The 25,810-nt window shown below is 38.6% G+C and overlaps 1 protein-coding gene across 17 annotated transcripts in view; it reads right to left on the reverse strand.

Moving 5' to 3' along the window:
- Ptprk (protein tyrosine phosphatase receptor type K) overlaps positions 1-25,810 on the reverse strand; it is a 539,557-nt gene that overhangs the window by 200,896 nt on the left and 312,851 nt on the right. For all 17 annotated transcript variants that reach the window (XM_028877352.2, XM_028877357.2, XM_028877354.2 and 14 more), the window contains exon 7: positions 19,873-20,166. In XM_028877352.2, coding sequence (XP_028733185.1) covers positions 19,873-20,166 — 294 coding nt within the window. The remainder of the gene's footprint in view (positions 1-19,872; positions 20,167-25,810) is intronic.

The raw sequence follows: 25,810 nt of genomic DNA on the forward strand, positions 1-25,810 counted from the left end.
CCAGTACTTTGACAATTCCACACATGTGTGCACACCCACACCCACAAAGACACACACACACATACATACACACACACAGGCACACACACACACTGAATTCCAGTTGTTTTCCTCTTCCTCTCACCCTCGCTAATGCCTTGACCCCTAGAAACACCTTTCCTACACACATGCTATCTTAGTGTTACCACTGCTATGAAGAGACACCATGACTGAAGCAACTTGTAAAGGAAGGTATTGAATTGGGGCTTACAGTTTCAGAGGGTTAGTCCATGATCATCGTGAAGGAGAACATGGTGGCAGGCAGGCATGATGCTGGGGTGACTGCTGAGAGCCTTGCTTCCTGATCTTCAGGAAAGAGAAAGAGAGAGGGAAAGAGCAGGACTGGGCCTGGCAAGGGGCGTTTGAAACTAATCCTTCCCATAGTTCCACTAAAGGAGGACCAAGCGTATTGGCGTAAAGGACAATCTCATTCAAACCACCACACTTGGATTTTTGTTTTGGTTTGGTTTGGTTTGTGACCTATTGAATTTTACCAGGGCATCTGTGCCAACAAGGATGTGGAACTATCCACTGGAGTCTGATGGGCTCACCGGAGGTACATTCATATTCACAAACATAATATTCTGACACTTAATTGGTAGATGTAGTATACATTCTAGCTTTTTATAAACTGGATGCATCAAATGTCTTTGAATGCGTATAGCCATTAATATGCTATCCCCCTCTCCATTATGCAAACTACATTTAAACCACAAAAATATAAAAACAGAGATGTTGCCACATGTGTGAAAGGAAGGGAGGAGAGCAGGCTGAATAAGCTTCTTTCTGTAAGCAGTGACCATAAATTTCTATGAATAATGTTGGTCTAGGTCCTTGTGATTCTAGTCTATATTCCCTTTGTGACAATAATGTTCAAAATGGCACGAAACAGAATGCTGTATCATAAGCTACTACTACGGGTCATAGTAGCTGCTCTGATGTGAATGAGAATGGTGCTCATGGGCTCCTATATTTGAAGATTTGATTCCCAAATGGTGGAACTGTTTAAGAAGGGTTAGGAGGTGTGGCCTGATTGGAGGAGGTGTGTCACTGGGAATGGGCTTCAAGGTTTCAAAAGTCCACACCAGGCACAGTCTACCTTTCCCTCTGCCTGCAATTTGCAGACCAGATGTGAACTCTCAGCTAATGCTCCAACACCATGTGTGTCTGCTATCACACTACCTGTTATGATATTCATGGGCTGACTAACCCTCTGAAACTGTAAGCAAGCCCCCAATGAAAAACTTTCCTCTACAAGCCGCCTTGGTGATGGTGGGTCTTAACTACAAGAGAGCAGTAACTAAGACAAGTGCCAAATTTTAATTTAAATATGAGAAATAATAATAAAGCTCTGATATTATACAAATGATTATGGTGATGTCAAAGCAGCTACCAAATAATGCAAATGTCATCCCAAACTTTTCAGATCACCTACAATGTAGTGTGAAAACAAAACAAAACAAAAGACAAGACTACCTACAATGTTTTTTACAGGCAATCACTGCCATTGACAATGCTGTGGCTTGTGGGCAATTTATAATAAAAGGATATTCTGGTACAAACAAGCAAATTAGGGGAAACTGGATTTTTTTCATGTTTCAGTTCTCTAGTAGCCAAAATAAAATTTATGGACTTCAAGAAAAGAACTCACTAGAAGAGAACTTGTACATCACTCCATTAGCATCCTAAGACATACACATCCCTTGTTTCTCATCTTTGTCAGGAGGACTTCCCATGGCTACCTCTAATTATGCTGTGCTCCTCACTGTAGTAGATACCCAGAAACTACTATCAACATGATCTACCCCACATATATAGATACTCACAAGTGTATAAGGCTATTTGCAAAGAAACATAAATGATGAACTCAGAGACAGTTCTGTGATAGAAATATAAACTTGAAAGAAGCAACAGCCTCTACTTTTAGTTTTCATAAATCCTCATTCCACATTTATTCCCAGATGAATTATTCACAACAGCAATCATCAACCACTGGTTATATTGGCTTGTGTATAGCTTTAGATTTTATACGAGCCATTTAAGATGAAATTACTATTAAATCGGCTGTCCAGTTCAATCATGGTTTATTCTGGTTAAATTGCAATTCTCTACCACCTCTAACCTGCAGTAAAGTACTAAACAATATACATCTGCCATAAATCAATTAATCAATGCCATTAATCCTGGACAGTACCTTCACCTTTAAAGCTCTGGAGAGTAGAGATCTAAGTTTAAGTTAATTTCTACTTTTCAGTCGTTAGCTGTAATGAACTCATTGCTGACAAGCCTTGAATAACCACTGCTTTAAAAACCATAATTAAATAAAAGAACAGGTGGAGATGGGAGAGGACACATGAGAACTTCACAGCCTGTTGAGGGTAGGAAGGAGGAAGGCCACACATTGGAAATATGGGCAACACCTTAGAGAAAAAATATATGTAAGTATGTGTAATATAAATAATAAAGTGACGGAAGAAAATTATGTAAACATCTGAATGATTTCCACACTTTCAGAATAATTACAGACACTGAAGTTCCTCAAATGAATCACACTGGGTGTCTGAAATGTCAAAAGTGGGATGCTAAGGGACAGATGGACAAGAGTTCATGAGGATGGAAATGCACAGAGCTGACAAATGACATGACTTGGTCAACAGGAAAATCTGAATCAGTGCAAACCAATTCTACAATCAATTTTAAGCTTTAAGATCAGACCATCAAAAGTCAAGCTTCGTAAATTCATGGTATGAAAGATTAGACTTACTAATAAATATAAAACTTTGGAGTTGGGCGTGAAAATGTGCACTAATAAAAATTAAAATGTTTATAGCATATGACACTACCATTATAATTTTATTTATATGCCATGGGTATGTTTTCTTAAAGACATATTCAAGCATGTTCATAACAACATTGTTTATATTTTTAAAAACTGAAAAAAATTGTAATAAAAAATAGTGGATGGGTATTTAAGTGGTTAAGTCACAGAAATAGGATAATTTTAGACATGAAACTAAAAGTTTTCATATTCATGAATACAAAAATCTAGAGTAAAATAGAAAAGTAATGTATGTATTTCTAAATTTTATCCTTCATATTTATCAAAATCCTCCATGGCTGATCAATTTCTGATTTAACTCCCAATTATAAGAGTCCTCCTACTTGATGTTAATAAAGGCAGAGTTACTCAGACTCTAACTGATATGCCTTCCCTGCATATACTATAAACTGTTCTTAGAAGAGTTGCCTTTTGAAAATCAACTTCTTCATGACTTTGAGACGAAGAACTAGTAGAGACAAACGGCAGAGATGTCTCCAAGGACCACATGGGAATGTCCATGATGGAATTCCTTTGGGTAGTTCTGCTTTGTTCTTGAATATAACACACACACACACACACACACACACACACAATAATGGTTCTTTCCTTACCCTTGGACTCAACAGATGTCTACATTTACTCAGGTTAATTTCCTGATGAAAACGGTGGCATCCTTCATGGACTTTGGAGTCATATTTTGATGCATCTTCCAGCTCAGGCCAGTCCCAGCCTGAGTTATCTCAACAAAGACAGGCCTTGTTGGGTCCTTGCAATGATTGATTATGTAACCTTGTGTCAACAACTGAGCAGTTTGTACTTTGGGAGACTGTGTGTATCACATATTTTGTAAATAATAGTAAACACAGTAGTCATGATTATGAAGACCTTGCCTTTATTTGTAATTAATTCAGCATCGGATCTATTGCTTCCTCTAAACATTTTAGATGTTCAGAAAAGATCTTTTGTTTCCTTCTATTATCCAATCCAATCTTTCCTTAACTTCAGTGTCACAGCTCATACAAAATTCCTTGTCAATTTTATAGCCTGTTACAAATTTAAGGTAAAGCAATTGCAAATTAAATTTATTTTGAACTTAGTAAGACTAGAATAATGTATGCCTTTCTGTATAAGTGAAACAAAGGCTACTTTAATAACATATTCTGAAAACTTATCATTGCTACTGTGAACCTCATGAACACAGAGCCATGGAGTCCTGAAAATATCCAGGAATCACTAGAAATAAAGTATACACACGTTTGATCAAAATATCCAGCTTTCCTCCCAGACAACAACACTTCAGAAGACTCAAAGAGCTTTACTAGAATTAGCCGAGTGTCTGACTTGTCTTGTTATTCATAAACATGAATGAAGAAGCATGCAACCCTGGACATGAAATATTACAACTTGTTTGGTCACTCAGAAATGTTTGTACAGAGATGAAAATAAAAAGTCATTTAAAGTAATATTACATCGACATATTGTTTGCTAGAAATAACTCTAAAAATGAAATTAAAGTTAAATTTATGTTATAATAAATTGATAGATCAGATGTTAAGATACCTAATTATTTTAATATTTGCTATGATGAAGTATTAAATATCTCCTTTTAAATTTAAAAAACATATAGAAAATTATTTTCTTGTATGACTTCCAACAGTGTTTTTTAAACAAATTTTCTGACATTGATTGCTTTAATGTCTCAAAATTATTTCCAAATTATCAGCCTCCTTCAATTAAGACTAAATTGCATTTTGCTGCTCTCTCAAAATGCTACCACTGAGCTTCATAAGCAAAGTAGATGTTGTCTGATCAAAGGAAAACATTTAAAACACTGCCTCCAATCTACCCATCATTGCAAAGGGTACCTGGGAAGTATAAAACTTGCAATAATAAAATCAACATGCAAACATGTGGAACGCTCACATCTCCAACAACTGTGTATTAGAAATGAGTTTAAGTTCCACGCGGATGAATAATGAATCATCGGTCTTTACAGAAATCGGGGTCATATGTGAGCTGGTATGTGTGCAGAAACACATTAACTTCCTTCTCCTCTATAACACGGCTCAGTATGATAGTTTCCCGTATTTGTAATAAACAAGGAATGCGGAGCAATCTGAACTCAGTAACTGAAGAGAGGGTGTGGGATGTAGAAAAAAGAGAAACCAGAGAGGGGAAAAAATGGAACATCTCAAGTAAAAAAATAATTTTTCATCAATCCAGTTAATCTGGAGCCATTTCAGGCAGCATGTCACAACCTACTTACATACCAGCAAAGTCTGAGTGACAAACATTTGCCAAGCCAGAAGCGAGGCAGCATTTGTCAAAACGATTGAATTGCACTTTCGTATTAGTTCAAAAGTATGACAGTGCATGATGATTGCCACAAGCGTGAGGTTGGTGGGGGGGCTAATGCAAGCACCTTAGCAGGGATGGAAAATGTCTAGGTGCTCGAGTTCCGTTCAAGGCAGGTGCTTGTAATATGCCTTGTTAGTCTGCCAAACCATTTCCCTTTCCCAAATAGTGAAATGCCACCTGTCCAAGCTGAGAACACATTTTTAAATGAAGACATATGCAGTATTACTGGCTTAAAGTAACAATATAATACATATCTTATTGGTCCCAGGAAAATTAAAATGTTGTGTACATAGGCACAGTCACCTTTCTTGTTCTCCTGCAGGCAGGTACACATTTATTTCTATTATTCAGACTCTGATGAGTTCTACATTGCAGGTTATAATTGCACACTCTTGGATATTAAAAGAAGCGTATTTATAATTCTGAACAAATTTCATGAGAAAAATTCTTGATCTTATAATTGAGATGATAGTAATACCACCCCATTTTAAACTATAAGTTCACATATATATTCTTCTGTCATGTCTCCCAGGACTTGGCAGAGTTCCAGATTTGTTTCTCTCATAACCAGTTTCTCCAAAGTAATGGTACAAATACATGGTCTTATGGGAAAATGAATGCACTCATCAAGCAAACTTGAGGGGATGGCTAGAGTTCAACACCTAAGCATTCCCAAAGCATAGAATCAAGGAAGGCTTGGTTTCCAGAGTGGTACTGGGGTGAGGCGGCGCAAGCTTTGAGGGGTGGGTGACGATGTGACTGATCAGCTCTGAGAAAATAAAGACCTTAGTCTTAGAATTTTCAGCTTCATCAGTGATATACCAGACAACAATGTAAGTTAAGTCACTGGAGGTATGTATGCCTTCAAAGGAGATTGTGGGAGCTCCACCCCTTCCTCCTTCTCTTCCTTTCCCTTCCCTGCTCTTTCCTTTCCTTCCCTCTCCTCCCCTCCCCTCTCCTCCCTTCCCTTCCCTTTCGTTTCCTGGTGGGCTCTGTCACACACTCCTGCAAGGATGGGCTACTATAATCCCATAATATCATTACCAACCAATCATAGACTGAATCTTCTGAAACCACATAGCAAAACCAACCTTCCCTCTTACATTGAAAATCACAGGAATCTGTTAAAGAAACGGAAAGCTGGAGGCCTATTATTAGGGGAATGTTTTCTAGAACTATACCAAACTGAATTATGATTTGACTAACCACAGCTTTAAGGAGGGCTTCTCAGCAATTTCCAAAATAACGAAAACACTGTAAATGAAAAGAGATCATCTTAAATCATGGCAACAAATCCTTATCCTGTATGTCTCACATGACAGTCCACGCCTGTTTTGGGAATGAGTCACGGACATGTACCCCATCTTTTCTTCCTAATAACAGGCAGCTGCGGAGTTATTTCCTTAGGAGATTTGTTCTGCAGATCTTAGAACAAAATAACTCAGTCTTGCTGACCTACTTTTCTCAGTTTATAAGAACATTCCACTGAAGTCAGATAGATATAAACATCCCCGCTTTCCCCTGAGTAGAGATATACACTTATTTACCCTGCACTAGTCAAAATCCCCAGAAAGTCAAAATATTTACTTTTGTTCTAAAGAGGCTTCTGATTTGAGGCTTTGCAGAATTAGACTGTATAGACCATAATCAAAGTGCTCATAGTCAGAATTGGGGGAGGAGGGGTACTACCACTTACATCAGGTCCCGACCACCACACTATCTGTTGTATCTAATATCTGCCTAAATAAGAAGAATCAATGCGTAGGTGGCTGTTAATCACCATTCACATGATCTTGGGGTGTCCGAAGGAGAAGCCTAAAAACTGTAAGTTTGGCAAATGGGCATCCCTACTCTTAACATGAAAGACAATAGGAAATGAGAGAGAAATGTTATAAAGAAGACAGAAACACTATCTGAACCCTACCTACTTGAGAGTCAGTCTAGGATTGGCCGCATAAGCCCACTTAAGCAGAAGTCCACACTCACTACCATCCACAGAGCTACCATCACGCTCTGACTGCCCATTAGAGAGCACACTGTAGATGCACCAAGGCATGGTCACAATTCACCAAACTGGTAGCTCTGGGTAAGAATACATTGAACAAGTTTAATTCTTAAACACAACCCAATCTATTATATATTTTACTGATTTCTATGTACATCATTAACAATTTCCACCCATAACAGCCATGCCATTAGATACTGTTAAAAAGTCAAGCCAGCCAGGTGGTGGTGGCGGTGGCGGCGCATGCCTTTAATCCCAGCACTTGGGAGGCAGACAGGCAGATCTTTGTGAGTTCGAGGCCAGCCTGGTCTACAGAGTGAGTTCCAGGAAAGGCGCAAAGCTACACAGAGAAACCATGTCTCAAAAAACCAAAAAAAAAATAAAAAAAGAAAAGTCAAGCTAAAGGACAATTTAATGTCTAATTCAGGATGTACCCTGACACCCACAAAAGAAATGAAATGGTGGCAACATTCAAATCTGTATGCCCTGCTCTCTGCCTTGTTTGTTGAACCATAGATCCATGATCTATCTATCTCATTTCTCAAAAAAAAAAAAAAAAACAGATATTTTCTTTATGGATTGACGCAAAAGTTTTACCCCTTAAGTGAAAGTCTGTCACTACACCTTAATTTCCCAAGCCAGAATTCACGTCCCATGTGTCACCAAATTCTACTGATTGCACATCTCCAATCTCCTCCAGCCTGGCCTTCTCATTGGAATTCTTATCTCCAACACTTCAGCTCAAGCCCTGATCAATTTTTGCTTAGATTGAACGAACAAGCAGCCTTCGAATTTCCCGGCAATCTCTCACTCCTTTCTGTAAACCATTACTAGAGAATTATTTCTGGAAAACAAGCCATTCTAAAGATTCTAATAAAACACTTAAACAATTGATTCTCTTTAAAAAAAAATATGTTGCTTGCGTTAATAACTAATATATTAATAGATGAAAGCAAAGATAAAATTGAGGGTATCAAGCCCGAAAGCCTGACACAGTGAAATGGTAGGTAGAGACCTGTTGACTGTATAGTTGTTTTTTTTTTTTTCAGATTCTCTGCATGTTTAGACTCTTCATCATGTAAAGAGGGATGTCTTCCATGACATCACTTATCATATACTGTTTCATGTGGGTTGAACACCTCATTAAGGAGGCACGCTTAATTGACTATCTCAGGAGCAGACAGAAAACATGCTTTCCGTTCTTCCACAGTGGTGATGAAGGAACGCTACACTGACCCCTGTTCCATTCCGTAATCCTGCTGCCGCTACAGTTTTCATTCCCCAAGACAAAGAGGGAAGCATTCCATAGTATTTCCCACGGAAAGGTAAAGCACACACCAACAGCCTAGGAACATACGCAGTCAACCACTATATGCAAATAAGCAAGGTGGGTGTGGTGCCATATACCTTTTCGTAAAAATAATTAACACACGCAGAAGCTTATCTACTTCATTTAGAAAAAAGTCATTTCACAACCAGAGACACAATTCCCGGCAAGTTTAGAAGCAATGCTGAAGTTGGCACTTTGCTCACTGATTAGCACACAAACACCAGGGGCAGTTCCAATTCCTCGCCCTTTTTGTACAGACCAAAGTGGAGACACTAGGGCGACTGAGTGAGTTATTCATTGGGAGGCACAAGAGCCAGATTCAAACATAGAGTTTACTGATGGCCAAATCTTAAATGACATCCAGAACTTTCTTGATCTGCCGCTTTATAAATCTCTACCCATCTTTCAGACATGCAGCTCACATAGCCAGAGAGCTCATCCCATGCTTATGGATCCATTTTCTAAACAATGGAAAGAAATGTGTTTAGAAACTGAGGAACTCAGCCCAGGCCAGCACTTAGGGAGCCCTGATCTACACTCAAGAGCTGAATGCCCTGCCCAGCACATCATAAGCAACAGATACAGGTTACAGATTATGATTCCTTAGAATTTGAGTGCCCCCGAAGAACTTACATCGTAGAACAGTGGGCTGTTTCATATTGTCTGCCATACATACAGGAGACACACAATATGTAAAACACCCTTCCTTTCTAATCTAGTAGCTTTGTGATACTGATTAAGTCAATTGACTAATGAGCCCATGTGGCCGGAACAGTGATTCATGGGGAAGCTGGAGATGAAGAATTATAAAATACTTCCTCTCACAGTAACTGCATGGCGGGATGCACACGTTTGTTCATAATGGCATCATTATAAATATTTGGGAAAAATAAATAATTGAACACTGTGTGTCAACAACATTGAAGACATGGGACGATAATCACATGATTTTTATTTTAGAATTCATAGTGGCGAGTGGGTCCAAACTGCCAGGGACAGAAGACAGGCTAAATAAATCTCAGTACATGGATGGAGTAGAATAGTAAATCGTGATGAGAGATGATGAACTGTCCAGCAGAAACACGGGGAAAAAAGATGACAGGATGACAGCTAAAATAGGCAGAACATAAAATTACGTGTATTTTATGCAATTAAAGCAACACCCACAGGCAGAGCCATAGGAAAATGAAGACAAACAATATTGTCACAACATTCATACAAATATGATAGTACTGACAAAGGTTTTTTAAATATTCTTTGCAGGCTGGCAAGATTGTTAAGTGGGTAAAGACACTTATTAGTTCCAAGCATGATGGCCTGAGTTCCATTCCAAGATCCATTAATGACAGACAGACCTGTGCAAGAAATTATTCCCTGACCTACACACGCACACAAGAGACATAGAAACACACAAACAAATAATTAAAACACATGAACAAATAAAAATAATAATAATTTAAAACAATTTTTTAAATGTAAAAATTCTTTTTTAAATGCCCTTTGCAAAACTTGGCTGTATGTGTGAACATGTGTGCGCACATGTGTGTGCATGTAGAGATGAGAGGTCACTCTAGAGTGTTGTTTTTCAAATGCTGTCTTTTTTTTTTTTTTTTTTTTTTTTTTTTTTTTTTTGGTTTTTTTCGAGACAGGGTTTCTCTGCGTAGTTTTGCGCCTTTCCTGGAGCTCACTTGGTAGCCCAAGCTGGCCTCAAATTCACAGAGATCTGCCTGGCTCTGCCTCCCGAGTGCTGGGATTAAAGGCGTGTGCCACCACCGCCCGGCTTCAAATGCCGTCTTAACTTGTGTTTTAACACAGGGAGTCTCACTGACCTGGAGTTAGTTCATCGAGCAGGCAAGGCTTGCCTTCTAGTGAGCTTCCTTCTCACCTCCGAGCACAAGTATTAATTACAATCATGTGCCACTAAGTCCACTTTAAAAAAAAAAGAAAACATGGAGTCTGGAAATCGAATTCACGTGTTCCCCACACTGTACAGAAGGTGATGTCTCTCTCCCTGGTCCTACTGTTTTATATGTACATTTTACAAAAATTATTTGGTTGTATGAATTTGATATAGTCTACCAAACGTGAGATGTCCAGTAAGGAAGCTCCAAAGATACAGAGTTGGAGCCACACTGTCGTATCTTCTCCACCTATGCTGAATGGGCTGATGGATCGGAAGTCAGGCACATGAGTGATTTCTGTAGATACCTAGAGTGCAAGAATTCACTAGAAGCGAGGGAAGAGTAGGACAGTGACTCTGAAACAGAATTACTGTGCATTCTCTGGCAACATAGCCTTTAAAATGCTTTCTAACCCCCCCCCCAGAAAAAAAAACCTACCCATAAAAGGAAATATACTACACTTAGAAAAGAATGTACATACACACACACACACACACACACACACACACACACACACACACCCTATTTGGTAATAAAAATATAGGCTTTTCCTGTAATAGTACAAAATATTAGGGAAACGTACTCTGAATGTAGGGGACATATTTACAAAGGACTTAGTAAATAGATTGTGGTAAGTAATAGATAAAAATTATGTTTTTCTGATTTCTTATTATATGCTTTAAAGAGGAATATGTAGCAATACGTAAAAATAACAATATTGACCAGGAAATAGAAGAGTAGTTATTCTTCAAAATCAACCTCACTGAGAAGGTTCATCTGAGACAATTAAAATAGACATCACCCAGTGATTTCTAGGCCATGTCATATGTAGTGACAGATGAATTCGCATAGATTTTGCCTGAGGTTACTTGAAAAGCATGAGTTCCTACCCGTTAGAGTTCATTTTCTACTGGGATCACAAAATATAATGCAGCTTTTAAGACTCTAAAATAAAATTCATTTATTAGCTCTTTCTTTGAGTGTGTTTCTTTTTTCTCCCCCTGTGTTTCCACATAGTTTGGATAAAGAGTGAAGACAGAATCATTAGGTACCACGATACCGTATGTCAGAACCAGACAGCGAAGACGGAAGAATGACTCTTCTTCATTTGGGGGAGCAGGGGTTGAGAAAGAGTTTCTCGGTGTAACCCTAGCTATCCTGGAACTCTCTCTGTAGATCAGGCTGTCCTTGAACTCGCAGAGATCCACCTGCCTCAGATTCTCCCAAGTGCTGGGATTAAATCCATGTGCCACCACCACCCAGCAGGAAAGTGTTTTCCCAAGTGGATGGCCCCATGTTTAGATTTATATTGAGTCAAATTAAATGATGAAAATGGTTTTTTATCATGAAGAAACTATACAGATTGACCAAACTTCAAAGAACTAACTGGATAGATACAGATAAATGGGCTCAAAAATACCAAATAGCTCTGCACCATCCATCAAACTCAATGAATGAGTGAGTAAGTTAGGGAATGAGTAAGTGATGAATGATTGCATGTTTTTTTTGCCTTAGTATTATTTGTTTTTCTTATTTGAAATCTAAGAATACATGTTATAATTTGATAAGGGCCTGAGCACAGGATGATAATTGAAGGCAAAAGTAAATTTCAATCAGGGAAAAAAACCTGGACTATTGTGATAAATCACGGAGGTCAGATGCTCACAGGCTGTACTCTTGAACTTGTTCCCATAATTAACTCACATTTTTCCATGTTGATTCTACAGCATTTTAATTGTACTTAGGTTATTCTGTTCATCAGACAAGGCTGTGTAGTTATTTAAGACATCACTAGTGTATCAAATTTTCCCTTTGCTTTAAAAAAAAATCTATTTTCTATCGATATCAAATAAAAATCCTAGGACTTGAGGGGAAGTTTGTGACATATCATAAGATTGATGAATATTTCCACCTGTCAGCTTGATTGTAATATGCAAAACTCAATAAAAAACAAATGAAGCCAATAAAAAGTACTTAATGATACCATTAACCAACTCAACATGTGGTAAAGCACTGAAGATAAATAAATACAGTGTCATTTTCATGGGTTGCCAAATGCTTTTCATCAACAACGTAAGGCAGCTGAGCAATCTTGATGCCGAAGACAACCCAACTCTAGTTAGTAAAGGTAATTACATTTTTCCCCGATGCTGTTACCTTTAAGGAACTGTGAACAGAGCTGAGCTGTGTGAATAACCATACATCCTGTTCCTTAGCCGACTACACAAAGGAAGTATGAGACATGACTCCACTTGTGTTCCCCTTTCATGACCCTGGTGCTGAGTGACCCGAGGACAATAGCCCACCAATAGAACTTTCATGCCACTTACCCGGCACCCCATGCCTGAAATACAGAATATATTCCTAGAAACTATGAGCTCCAGAGAGAGTCACAGAAATGGCAGTATTCTGATGACTGAAATTATGGAGTAGATTACATCATTCCTTTTAGCACTTTCATCGTTATTACAGATTCCCTGAGGGTAGCAAAGGGATCAACTGAACTACCTTCATGGTCACTTTGGGGTGGGACTTGTTATATGCATTATATTATAGGGAAGGAATTGGGAATAAGCTCGGGGTCTTTGCAAAGCAACTGTGCGACCATCTCTGTTTAGAAAAGCTACCAGTGCTTGAAGAAAATGTGTTCTCTGATGAGAAGCTGCCCCATATTTCTGAATTTTTTTAAATCACCATTATTGCTGGGGAATAAACCGTGGGACTCACAAATGTTAGATGTGTCTGCACCTCTAAGCAGCACAATCAATCCCAGCATTTTGTATTTTTACCATAAAATGTATGCTTGTTTGGTTGGTTGGTATGGTTACAAAACTAGAGTCTTGGGGGTAAGATCATGTCATGCTGTCATATAATGTACCTCTTCAGTCCTGAGAATGGCAATTCGTAGAACTAGAGTTTGTAATCAAATGCATGAAATAAATGTACCATCAAAATCACAGCAGCCCTTGCGCTACTTACTCATCTAAAAGAGTATTTTGTGCTGTAGGTTTCATAAGCATATGACTGAAACTGGGAAATCTACAGACTTGAAAAAAATAAAGTAAGAGCACTTACAAAATACTTGAAAAATTCTCTTTGAAAATGACTTTCTTGATGATCAGGAATGATAGTATTTATAGGTTGCCTATTAATGATCTGATATACTAATAAGGTTAAGGAATGATTACAGGATATGTGTATCTTGTAACACACACACACACATACACACACACACACACACACACACACACACACACACACACACACACACACACACACAAACACCCTACAGTCTTCTCTATAGCAGTATCCATAAAAGTACACATGCACATGCAATAATAAATGCATTTTCATGTTCTGTCTGCCACTGGGTCTTTCTTGGATCATACTTCTCAGAGATGGTATGATCTTGTAAAATCACAGTGGGTAATTTCAGTCAGCTCGACACAAGAAACACAGCTTAGATGAACACAGCTTAGCAGCAACCAAAATTCAACCATAAGTCTAGCGCAGGTCAATACTCCACGGAATCCATCTCTACTTAGATCCACAGAGCACCAACAGTGTTTACAACTGAGTGAACCATGCACTTCCCTCTGCCTGGAATGGTACTGGCATCTCGATACACTTCACTCTGTTTACAAGTCAGGGTTGACATCCAAGGCTTGACCCGTGTCACAGTGAAGCGGTGACACTTAAACTAGTGCTGTAAACAAAGAAGCAAGCCCTGAACATATCTTGGGAACAAGTGTTTTTCAAACAGAATAAAAACCATACAACCTGTACAACAAAACCAGATCATTATTCACTAAAAAGATAGAAATGGAATGGGGTATAACTTTCGACTATTAAGAAAATTGGTGATCTGTTTTTCGTTATTTTTATATTTCTTTTCTTGTGTGCATATGGCATTCATCTCTATGCAACTGTGTGTATTATGTATGTTCTCCTGAGTATCAGTGCACACATATGTGGAGGTGTGCATGTACGTGAGTGGTGGAAGCCACAGGTTGACTTGTGGAGTGTCCCCTGTTTGCTCTTCACCTTATTTATTGAGGTCAGAGCCTCTCAACTGAGTCAAGACTTCATTGATAAAGTCAGTTGACACTGGGACCTAATTGAGCACATCTCCTGCTTTCTTGCACCTAGAATAACAGCTAAGCCATAATGCCCAACCAGCATGTATGTGACACCTTTGGAACTGAACACCATTCCTCACATCTGCTGTTTCTGCAGTAAGCACCTTAACTACTGAGCATCTCCCTAGTCCCATACCAGTTTTATTATAGATTTTATCTTTTCATTTTTCTTTCATTAAAAATAAAACAGGTATGTGTATGTGCCTCTGTGTGTGAGGGGTATGTATGTACATGCCTATGAGGGCCTGAGGAGGCTAGGAAGACATCAGATACCCAGTAACTGGAGTTACAGAGGTTGTAAGCTGATCAATGTGGTTGCCAGGTGCCAAATCCATGCACGTGCTCTCAAGAGCTGGGCCGTCACTCCAGCACCATCTTTAATTTTCTTGACCTCAATAACAGAATCCTTGCTTTTATTCAAGTCATAACTCAAAAATGATTTTAATACCACACAAATCATGTGTAAGTCAAAATATTTTTATAAATGAAAAAACACATTGATACAAGCCTTCAATTTAAACTGAAGAAATAACCACCCTAACACTATTAAACCCAACCAATTTTTAAAAACCAATTTTGTTTTGTTCCAAGCTCTAGGCAGAGTGTCAGTGGTAACTAGTCTTTAAGACAGATAACTATCTCGGACCGGAGTAAAAAAAATCAATATTCCTATGCTGATGAAGCCATAGCTAAAGGGCCAATATTATCCCACAAACTGTGGAATGTGGAAAACGCCCATCGATGATTTCTTTTCTCTACTCTGGATTCAGGGCAGAAGAAATACATGTTCAGTAAATGTTCCTCTTAAATGAAGACCTTCTTCCTCTCACTGTTTCATAGATCTACATGTCTGCTAAAAACTGCCAAGAGCATTGAACTTTAATCTAAGAGTACAGAGTAGTATCCCCAAATGTGTAAATATATTACATTGTGGACACTCTGAACGATTGACCTGGCCTATGAAGGACATGCTGTCAAAATGGCAGCTAATCACTAAGCAATTCCACGAAGACTTATCCAGAGGCAGGAGATAATTTAAAGAAACAATTTTAATGTGCAGTCGAGAAAGCATGCAATGTAGAGAGCTCCTGAGGATGGCATATTTTATTTCCATTTAATAAGAAGGAGAAACAGTATTTTTGTTCTGCTTATATACCAGATGGTATACCCAGAGGAAATAGACAATGGAGGAAAAAAAGAAAAAGGCAAGTATACATTCTCGGATTGTTCAACAGAATCTTTGAATTACTTCCCACTTAAGGCAACTTCACTTTTATGGCACTTTTTAAAATTTATAAAATGCCTGAAGAAACATTATGTGAACAATGACATGGGTCGGGCTGTAGACTAACAGTGAAATAATCACTTGCCTTGGGTTCACGGAGGAGCTTGAAACAGGGGCGTAGGTGGCTTCAGCCACTACAATACATAATTACCACCTCTCCCAACTTGAGAGACCTGGAGCAGGTAATTGCACCTCCCAAATGATTTTAATGTGCCTTCGAAGGTAAACAAAAAGGCTTTACCAACTAGGCAGGACATTTTCAGAAAATGGTGAACTAATAGACTCTGGGGTGGGAAGGGTTACGTGTTTAAAATGCGGCACATATTTAAGAGTGTGCAGCACCAATGTCCTTTGCTTTCAGTACAAGCAACGCTGGAGGCATTAAGCTGTGTTTTTTCAGGAAATAAGTTAGTCATACATAGCCCCAGGTTTTAGCGGCTACAGTTTTTGTTTATCTATCTTCTATTACTACGATTGGAAAGACTACACCACGTGACACATAACTTTATGTGTGGACTGAGTCAAACACTTTTCCTTTAAAAATGTAAGCTTGTAAACAATGTACACAGTGAAAGCCTTTCCCGGTTGGAAAATTATTTGCTGGCAGATGTCTTCCAAATGACTTTTACTACTACTAGACACAAAATATTAAAAGTGCACTAAAGTGAAGCTTGAAAAAATAGCACATAGTAATTATTTTACTCTTTGGCCAGTATTATATTTGGCATAACAAAATATAAGAATGGCAGAAAATGATACTATCTTTTTCAAATTACAATGAGATACATAAATACACAGATACAGACAGAAATATAAAGCAAGAAAAACATACACACACATACACACCACACATATGGGGGGGGGGGACACAGGAAGAATTTATACCTTTGAGATGTTTTGGTGATTTAACATATTTAGTACATGGTGTATAAAAATAACTATTTGAAAATAAATAACACTTACTCAATATGCTGTCTTTCCTGATTAAAGAGGATGTTTTGTAGATATAGAACTCATTCTGTGTAAATACCATTATTCATGGCAAGTATAATTTGATAGCATTAGATGGGAACTTTCATCTTGAAGTCTCAATGGGATCATTCCTATGAATTACAAAGCATTTTAAAGCTTTTGAAATTTCTGCTAAAAATCAGCTAATAGCATGGTTTCTGTGGGTTGTTTTATAGATTGTTGCTTTTTGTGGTCCCTGTTGGAGGTCAATGGTGATGTTCATAACGACTTGGGAAGCTGTAATTTGGAGAAAAGGAAAGGAATCTTGAAGAGAAGTAGGAGAAATGCATCATGATTTAAACTAATATTGATTTTGTGATGTTTCTAAATTATATTCTGATTTTGCTCTTCAGGTTATGTTTAAAATTAATACATGAGCTTTCCCTCCTTTGCAATGTCAGAACTTAATACTGATCTTAACATTGACCTTGATCAGCAGCCATGTCTCATCTCAGATCTAATACATTCCTGACAGAATCTAGTCTAAAGTGCTTTTCCCCTGAAAATCTAGATCAACGTAACTTTGGAACGATACTAGCTATAACAAACGGTGGCAAAGGTTTATCATGGGTGAAAGATTGAAATTGAAATTCCTATATCTGGAAGTAAAAGGACAAGTGATTGGACCTGATATCATTCAAATTCATGATGAGTACCCAAACTGAATGTTTCTCAAATAAGGAACCAGACTCCAGGGCCTATACAATTCCTAAATGTCAAGATGTTTCTAAGCTGGAAGTAGCTATGACTGGAAGATACTCTTACTCTACTCTCTCCCCTAAATGAGGCTATTCTTATAGTGATTTCCAGTCATATTTTCCCTTCTGTTGGTTCAATACACTCTGAACACATGCATCAATATGTGGGAACAAAATCAATATTCATTAACACGGTGTTTTCATCCACTTAATACAGCATGATGGCCCTAAAAACATTTACTTTTAGTCTTCACACCTCACTCACCAATAATGAGTCCCAAGTATTTTTGAGGTTAAAAAGTTTCATAAAAATCCATTGTATGGCTGTTAATTCCTAATGGCCTATTCTGATGAAAATAAAAAATAAGAAAGCACAATAGATATTTAAGAAGAACTGGAACAGCGTATAGTTATCAACTATTACAATTTTAGTAGCATTTGTGAAGATTAAATATTGAAAGAGTAATTTCTGTAAAAAAAAGTATATGTAGTTACTATCTTTAGTAAAATAGACTCTCAACTGTCATCAGTGTTAGCATGAGATATTAACTTTGGAGTAAAGAGTAAGCTTTTCAGTTTCATCAGTTCTACCATTTTGCAAGGACTTCCCTGACTATTTGAGGCTGTGAGGTCAGCTTGCCTTCCCTGCAGAAAGTTGCTCTAGTATCATAAGAACAGTTCCTCAGAAAACCTCACAGAAGAGGTCACAGCTCTACAGAACATCTAAAAACCAACGGTGAAATTCAAGCTGAGCCATGGGATAATACGAGTTAGAGTTAAAAACTTCTCTGAGGCTTTCAACTGCCACACGCAAGTAGATGCCAACGAAAACATTAGTGAACTCTACTTCCTAACCACCAAGCCAGTGAATCAACAGCGAAACGTCCCATAAGTTTTAAACACTCGATACAGGTATTAATCACTTATATAAACTTAATTGCAATAAAAATATTTATCGACTACTGTGCGCTAAGTCAGAATTCTTGGTGAATAGCCCAATAAAATTGTAAATAATAAGCAGATGTTCAAGAAGACATTTCCCAAGTACTTAATATTCTCATAGCTTCCTGTGGTATAGTTTTCTATTTTCAGAAATTGCCTATTTAAGTGCTCAAGATGTGTGTGTGTGTGTGTGTGTGTGTGTGTGTGTGTGTGTGTGTGTGTGTGTTTTCACTTAATGGTTCACTGACACAAAAATGTCCCCTTAAACTAAAAATTATCCTTTTAAGAGTAAATATTAAAGTAAAAATGCAGTCAAATAATAGGCAATCAGATGTTTTATCTTTGCATGGTTAAGAATTTCTTTAATAGGATATAGCAAAGACCATAGTATGTTGTAATTTTCTTATGTTTTGAAGGGTATTGTTTTCAGGCCCTCTTTCAGGCAGAGTCAGAGCGGTAACACGAAGGAAACTTTCTGCAATATCTCTAGGAGGTGTCAAGCTGCCAAGCTAATCACCAACAGGATCTCCTACATGGGAGAATTATCTCACTGAGGGACCCTGTACAGTCATTTCTCATTTGTTTCTATTTTTATCTGTGTGTGCATACGGAGGCCAGAGGTTGATGCAGGGCACCTTTCTCTACTGTTTCCACTTAATTCTTTGAGGCAGTCTCTCATTCAGCCTAGGACCTGTGAGTTCTGTGGATTGGCCTGTCTTCGAATCCCTGAGGGGGAATAACAGTTGTGCATAAACACACTCAGCTTTTCTCTGGGTGCTGGGATCTGAACTGCTTTCATGTTCGTTGGGCAGGCACTATTTAAATGAGCTCCCCTCTCTAGTCCTAAGTCCATTTTCTTATCTCTATTAAATGACCACGACACTGAAGATAAAATCATGGAGGAACATCATTTCTCCATGGGAAAAATGTTTACAGTATTAACATGAAGGGAAAATGCTTTAGAGCTACCAGAAACATTTTGCACAGAAAACAGAAAGCTCATCAAAGTTATTGTGCAAGAAAATAATCTGGCTTTATCAAATAGTAGGCTAGATTCAAAGGAGTACCCCAAATGCTCTTAAATCAGGCATACTATTACACAGACAAGGTGAGGAATAACCCAATTCAGTGAACCTCTTAGAAGGGTGTGCCTTGGCAGCAGGGACTGTAACAATCAGAATTCATATTATGCATACATGAAATTGTCAAATGAAAAAATTCAATAAAAAACAGTATATTTAAATCACACACCAAATAATCAAAACTTTGAATACTATATGTGTGTTAATTATGGTTGCTAGATCCCTTCCCAAGGGACTAGCCTGGTATCAAGCCTTACTTACCTGCACACTTGGTTCTGGTAATCAGTGGTGGTCCTGGGAGTCCTGTTCCCCCTTCACCGGGTCTTGTGAGCAAAACACGGATCTCGTATTCTGTATCTGGATCCAAATGCCATAACTTGTATGTTGGAGCATTGACCGCATGGGTTTCTGTCCAAGATCCTGATGTCATTCGATATTCCACCTCTTTCAGGATGATGGGGCCATCCCCAATGATGGAGTTCGCGTTGAGTTGTATCAGCAAGTATGTAGGCCCCACTCCAAGCAGCTGGGGAGGGGCAATGGGTCTGGGTGGCTCTAGGAAAGACAGATATGTGTGTACTCTAATTAGGTAAGAATCTCAACTCCCAAACAGAGATATATTAACAGTAACATATATGTTATAAGTAAAGATGCTATATGTAATATCCATCTGTAACCAAAGGCATAGTGAACAATTGAGAAGCACATGGTAAATAGATAACCAGAGCCATGGTTGGTGGCACATGCTTGTAATCCCCACATGCTTGTAATCCCCACATACAGGAGACAGAGGTTGGAAGACTGCTGCAAATATGAGGTCAATATAGTAACCAGGCTAGACTAATCGGTCAGACACATGCCTCAAAGAGAGAGAGAGAGAGAGAGAGAGAGAGAGAGAGAGAGAGAGAGAGAGAGAGAGAGAGAGAGAAGGAAAGGAAGGAACAAAGTAAAAGAAAATATAACTTGGAAAGCCATGATGTAGCAACTGTATTTTAAAGAGCCATTGGCTTTATGAAGGCTTTTGTTCCATTTAGCAAAAGATTCCTCGTCTTAAAAACATGCATTTCCAGGAGAGAACGTGGCAATACACAGCAGTCAACAGGGATGTAAAGAAAAGCACTGGAGAGGAGCGGCACTCATCAGACGAGGGGGGAGGTGGGCTCTGATATTTTCTTCTCTTTATTTATTTTTGCTTCTGCTACTGCTTTGCTTCTTGCAACTTCCAAGTTGCAGCAGATGAGCTAACGGGGAGGGGCCGAGAGCTGGAAGGAAAGCTGGTGCCACACACCCACCTCACAGATTAGGAAATTGAAACTCGCAGTGAGAAGAAATCTCCAATCATTATACATCCGTGGCCTGTGCAGCAGCATGTCATAGGCCACATGTCACTTATTAAGCTCAAATGTCAAAGGGACATTGCAATTTAATTTTGGGTGGCTTAAGAAAGCATGCTCGACAGAAACTTGGGGAAATATTATTTCAACATCCGAACTTACGGAATGATGGCTAATGTATTAGAGCAGGTTTTCCCTGATGGCAATACTGTTGAAAGGCTGGCCTGTCCTGGGAGGACTTCACAGAGCTTGCTCTGTCTGCCCAGCCTTTCCACTGGAATACAGGGCAGAGGGGCCTCTTGGTAGACTGTCATCAGGTGGTATTTCCTTTCACCTTCTCGACCATCCTCACACTTCTCAGGGAGTTGAAAGGTTTTAAAAGAAAGTATTAATCTTAATAAGGTGATAATTGTCCCCAAATTGATTTAAGAATTAATGCTGAAGAGTAACAGGAAATCACAGACAGGAAAGCTATTAACATAACCACACAGTGCTCTAAGTCAGAATAGACTAGAAAAAGTGCAAGTCAAGGCTACACAAAGAGTAACTTTTGAACTATTAATAACAATACATATAGGAGTGAGGGGCTCCACAGAAAGGGTCTCATGAGCCTAGGCAAGTTGAAAGAAATCAAGAATTTTTACATTGGGCCCAACATTTGGATGTTATATATGATTTTAAGAAAGGTTTCTAACCTAAAAATCCTCTGAATTACCAATACCCAGAAAATTGGGTCAAGACTATCTGGCCTGGATCTCTAAAAATTAGTTTTGAGAATATAACTTCAAAGTTTATAAGACTAAAAACACATAACATATTTACTAACTACTAATGACAAAGTTCTGTACATTGGGTATTCATATAACGTGGAGGAGATTTTTTTTTAAATAGGAGATGTATATTATATAAAAGAAACAGTGTACCAAAGTAAAGAATAATAGACATGATGAAACTCTCCCTTCTGGAAATAACTATGAATATAAGTGGTCTCTTCTTGCATGGGCCCATTAAGGAAAGAGCTTTCAGACTGGCTGTCTCAGAATAATGTAAGTTGTGATTTACCATCCTCATGTGTAAAGTGAGAAAGACCCTAACTACTGTGTGCTGTATGTGTCGTAGACATCCAGCACTATTTCTACAGAAAGACATTCTTAACGAATGCTCTGTAAACACTACCCATACATAAATCTTCTAATGGTTTGGAAAAATATTTAGCAATAATGGCTGACATTTTGTCCTCGGTGAACAATGGCCTATTTCACAAATGAAGTTCACCTCAAAAGGAAACACTTGAACCATACCAACGTTTTATTTATCAGCTTTCATTTATCAGATAAAATAGGATTGAGGTTGATTTTTTCATCCCAAGATCATGTACCAATTAGCCTAACAACTTTCAACCCAGAGTTTACAAAACACTTAGTAGATGAGAAGACAGAAAGGGAATGCATTCTCTAGATGCTAAGCTGAACCAAGAGAGGAACCTCCCAGGAAATGCAAATGTCCCCCAAGCATTCTACTTCACTGGTAAACTGGACTGCTTCATTAAGTACGTGTTTGTTTCAACCCAGATGACTCACTTACTAATTTCTTTGACAGTAGGAAACAATGTTAAAATCACAGTTCGCTATAACTCTCCCACCAAGCAACAATGTCTCACTCATTTCAAGGCTCACCAATGACCGGAAGAGGTCTGATACTTAATATGATGAAGAGAAAAAGAAAAAAAAAACATGGTAAATGAATTGTAAATTGCAAACCTTACTTAAACTACCAATGTCCAGGTATTGCACAACCTGACCTTAGATGTGTGTATCAAATGCTGAATCTCAGACATCAAAAGCCTCCCCACATTCACCAGAGAAAGCAAACAACAGGAAGTGGAAGGAAGATAGAAAGAGAGGGGAAGGGGGTGAGGGATGGGGGCCAAGCCAGAATAAACCAGTATGAGAAACAAACACAGCCTTTCTTCATTGCTGTTTGAAACAAGAACATATAAAGTGAAATCTGGAGCCAGGAGGCAAACGTTCAAAATCAAACGCCTTTGCGGGAATGGCAAGGTAAACATGAGTGGATTATTTAACTTTCCACAGAGTCTTTTCACAAGTAAACTCTCACAGGAGACTTTAAGAGACTAAATTTCAGCCGGGCGGTGGTGGCACACGCCTTTAATCCCAGCACTCAGGAGATAGAGCCAGGTGGATCTCTGAGTTCGAGACCAGCCTGGTCTACAGAGCGAGATCCAGGAAGGTTGCAAAGCTACACAGAGAAACCCTGTCTCGAAAAACCAAAAGAAAAAAAAAAGAGAGAGACTAAATTTCTAAAATGCACCAGCAGGCTCTGTGTGTGATGCTATTGGCTTTATTTTTGGTTGTTGTTTGTTTGCCTGACCCCTCCCCCCCCCCAAAAAAAAACCCAAACCATAAATTCAGTAATTAACATTGAATCTAGTGGCGTGTATAAGTGATGTAATGAGTTCAATGTGGTGCACACCCTGGCCTGAAGAATGCCAACAACACACTGATCAGTTTCATTTCACTTGCTATGGTCAGGCAAAACTAGAAGAGTCAGGAATCAAATCAATGGCTCAAAACTGGAACTGTCACAATACGCAAAACAGCTGAGATGCATACACATTGGTTAAGAGCATGATTATAAGTGAAATTCACATTAAGGAGACTAATATCCCACTACATATTAAACTTTGGATGTTGTCGGTAAGAAGAAACCTTATATTAGCATATGTATTTTGTTTTTGGACCCCAGAGAACAAGGAGATTTATTTATAAAATCTCTATTCATTTCAATAAATTATGCATGAATTTTAATCAGTTAGCAAATGAACAAGTAATTGTTTTGCAGCAATGCTAATATTCTTCATAACTTAATATGTTACTAGACCCAGAGGTGTGGTGCAAATAAATCCCAAATGTACACGAGGTATCAAGTGAAGCATGCAATCCTCAAAATACAAGATAAACTTTGCCAACGTTCCCAATTAACTTTCCATTAATGACTTACATTCATTATTCTGGAGCCAAGCTATGATGAGAAAATCCCAATTATATATTCAGTCTGCTTTACTTGTTTAATATTTGAAATAATGTTGAAATGTCTAGAAATCAAGAAAGCCACTATGAAAGGATATTCCCACCCAATTATTCCTGTTATAATGGTTTTTAAAACTATGTGTCGGTTATCAAAATCCAGTCAATCAATAAAATGCAAATGCGGAAACAGAAGCCAGAAAATGTCAGTAACAGAGTAAATGCCAAGGCAAAGGACACTTTCATGTCCATCTTTTGAAAAAGATAAATTAAGTTTGTCTCAATACTATCTCTTCCCCATTGTTTTATTCATTCATTTATTTATTTATTATTTATCTATTATTTATTTATTTATTTATTTGTTTGTTTATGTCAGAGAAAATAGCATCAGAAGGAGGCCTAAGTGAGCACTTCCACTATAAAAGCGGCTGGGGCATCATATTAGTGTCCTCTGACCACTCTGACAAACCACCACAAAGTTGATGTATTTAATAAAACTCAGCCTCTAACAGTTCTTGAAACCAGAAAATTGAAATGAGTACGAGTAGAGACAGGAGAGAATCTGGACGTTGAATGCCTCCCAAGTGTCTAGATACAACTTGGTTCCTTGTTTCTTCCATCTTCTGGGAGCTGCTGGAAGCATGGTCCTTTAACCACATTCCTGCAGTTGCCGCTCTGTTGGGCTGCGATCCTCACATATTTCTGCTCTACCCAAAGTCAAATCTTCCTCTGCTGTCCACAATGTGGACAGGCTGGATTTTCATGAGGAGCCACTGGCACTCAGGTTTGCCCATTGCTAACTTCCAAGAGCCAAGAAGGACACAGACATGATTTCTAGCAGTACGGAACAGGAACGACAGAGCTGCTTGTGCTGGCCTGGATTCCATCACTCACTTCCCCACTTATCGACAGAGCAGTGGCTTACAATCTCAATAGTGCAAGGTTAACCATTTAGTCACACAGGCTAGTTCAGTACCGAGGAGAGACAGAAAAATGAGCATTCACGCATACCACTTCCACAATCCCTGGCAAGTGAACAGAGGATGTTTTCTGGAAAGAATTTTTCAACATACAAAAAGAAGGAAAAACGAATTGAAAAAAACAAAGGAATTTCATTCACATCTCTAACTTTATTATAAGGGGTTTAGAATAATTTCTAGAAGAACAACACTTGAACATGAACCATGGTCAGCTGTAGTAGGTCTATTCCACAGTAGTGCATTGAGACTGAAAAATGAAAGTATGAAAAAAGTTACTATTCTGGCTAGTTTTATGTCAACTTGACCCAAGCTAAAGTCATTGGAAAGAAAGGAGCCTCAATGGAGAAGATGCCTCCTCATGATCCAGCTATAGTGCATTTTCTTAATCAGTGAATGACGGGAGAGGTCCCAACCCATTGTGGGTGGTGCCATCCCTGGGCTAGTGGTCCTGGGTTCTATAGAAAGCAGGCTGAGCAAGCCACGAGGATCAAGCCAGTGAGCAGCACTCCTTTGGGGCCTCTGCATCAGCTCCTGCCTCCAGGTTCCTGGCCTGCTTGAGTTCTTGTCCTGACTTCCTCCAGTGATGAGCAGTGACGTGGAAATGTTGGAACAAATAAACCCTTCCCTCGGAGGTTTATTATGATCATGGTGTTTCATCGCAGCAATAATAACACTAACTGAGACAGTTGCTTTTCAGGAAATAGCTATATTTCAGCTTGCCTACCTCAAATGCATGAAACCCTGGATATATCCCCAGTATCACATGAATCCAGGCATGGCGGTGTGTGCATTTAATCCCAAAATTTGGGACACAGAGGCAAGAGGACCAGGGGTTCAA

Source organism: Peromyscus leucopus, chromosome 8a (assembly GCF_004664715.2).
Source record: "Peromyscus leucopus breed LL Stock chromosome 8a, UCI_PerLeu_2.1, whole genome shotgun sequence".
Lineage (NCBI taxonomy): Eukaryota > Metazoa > Chordata > Mammalia > Rodentia > Cricetidae > Peromyscus > Peromyscus leucopus.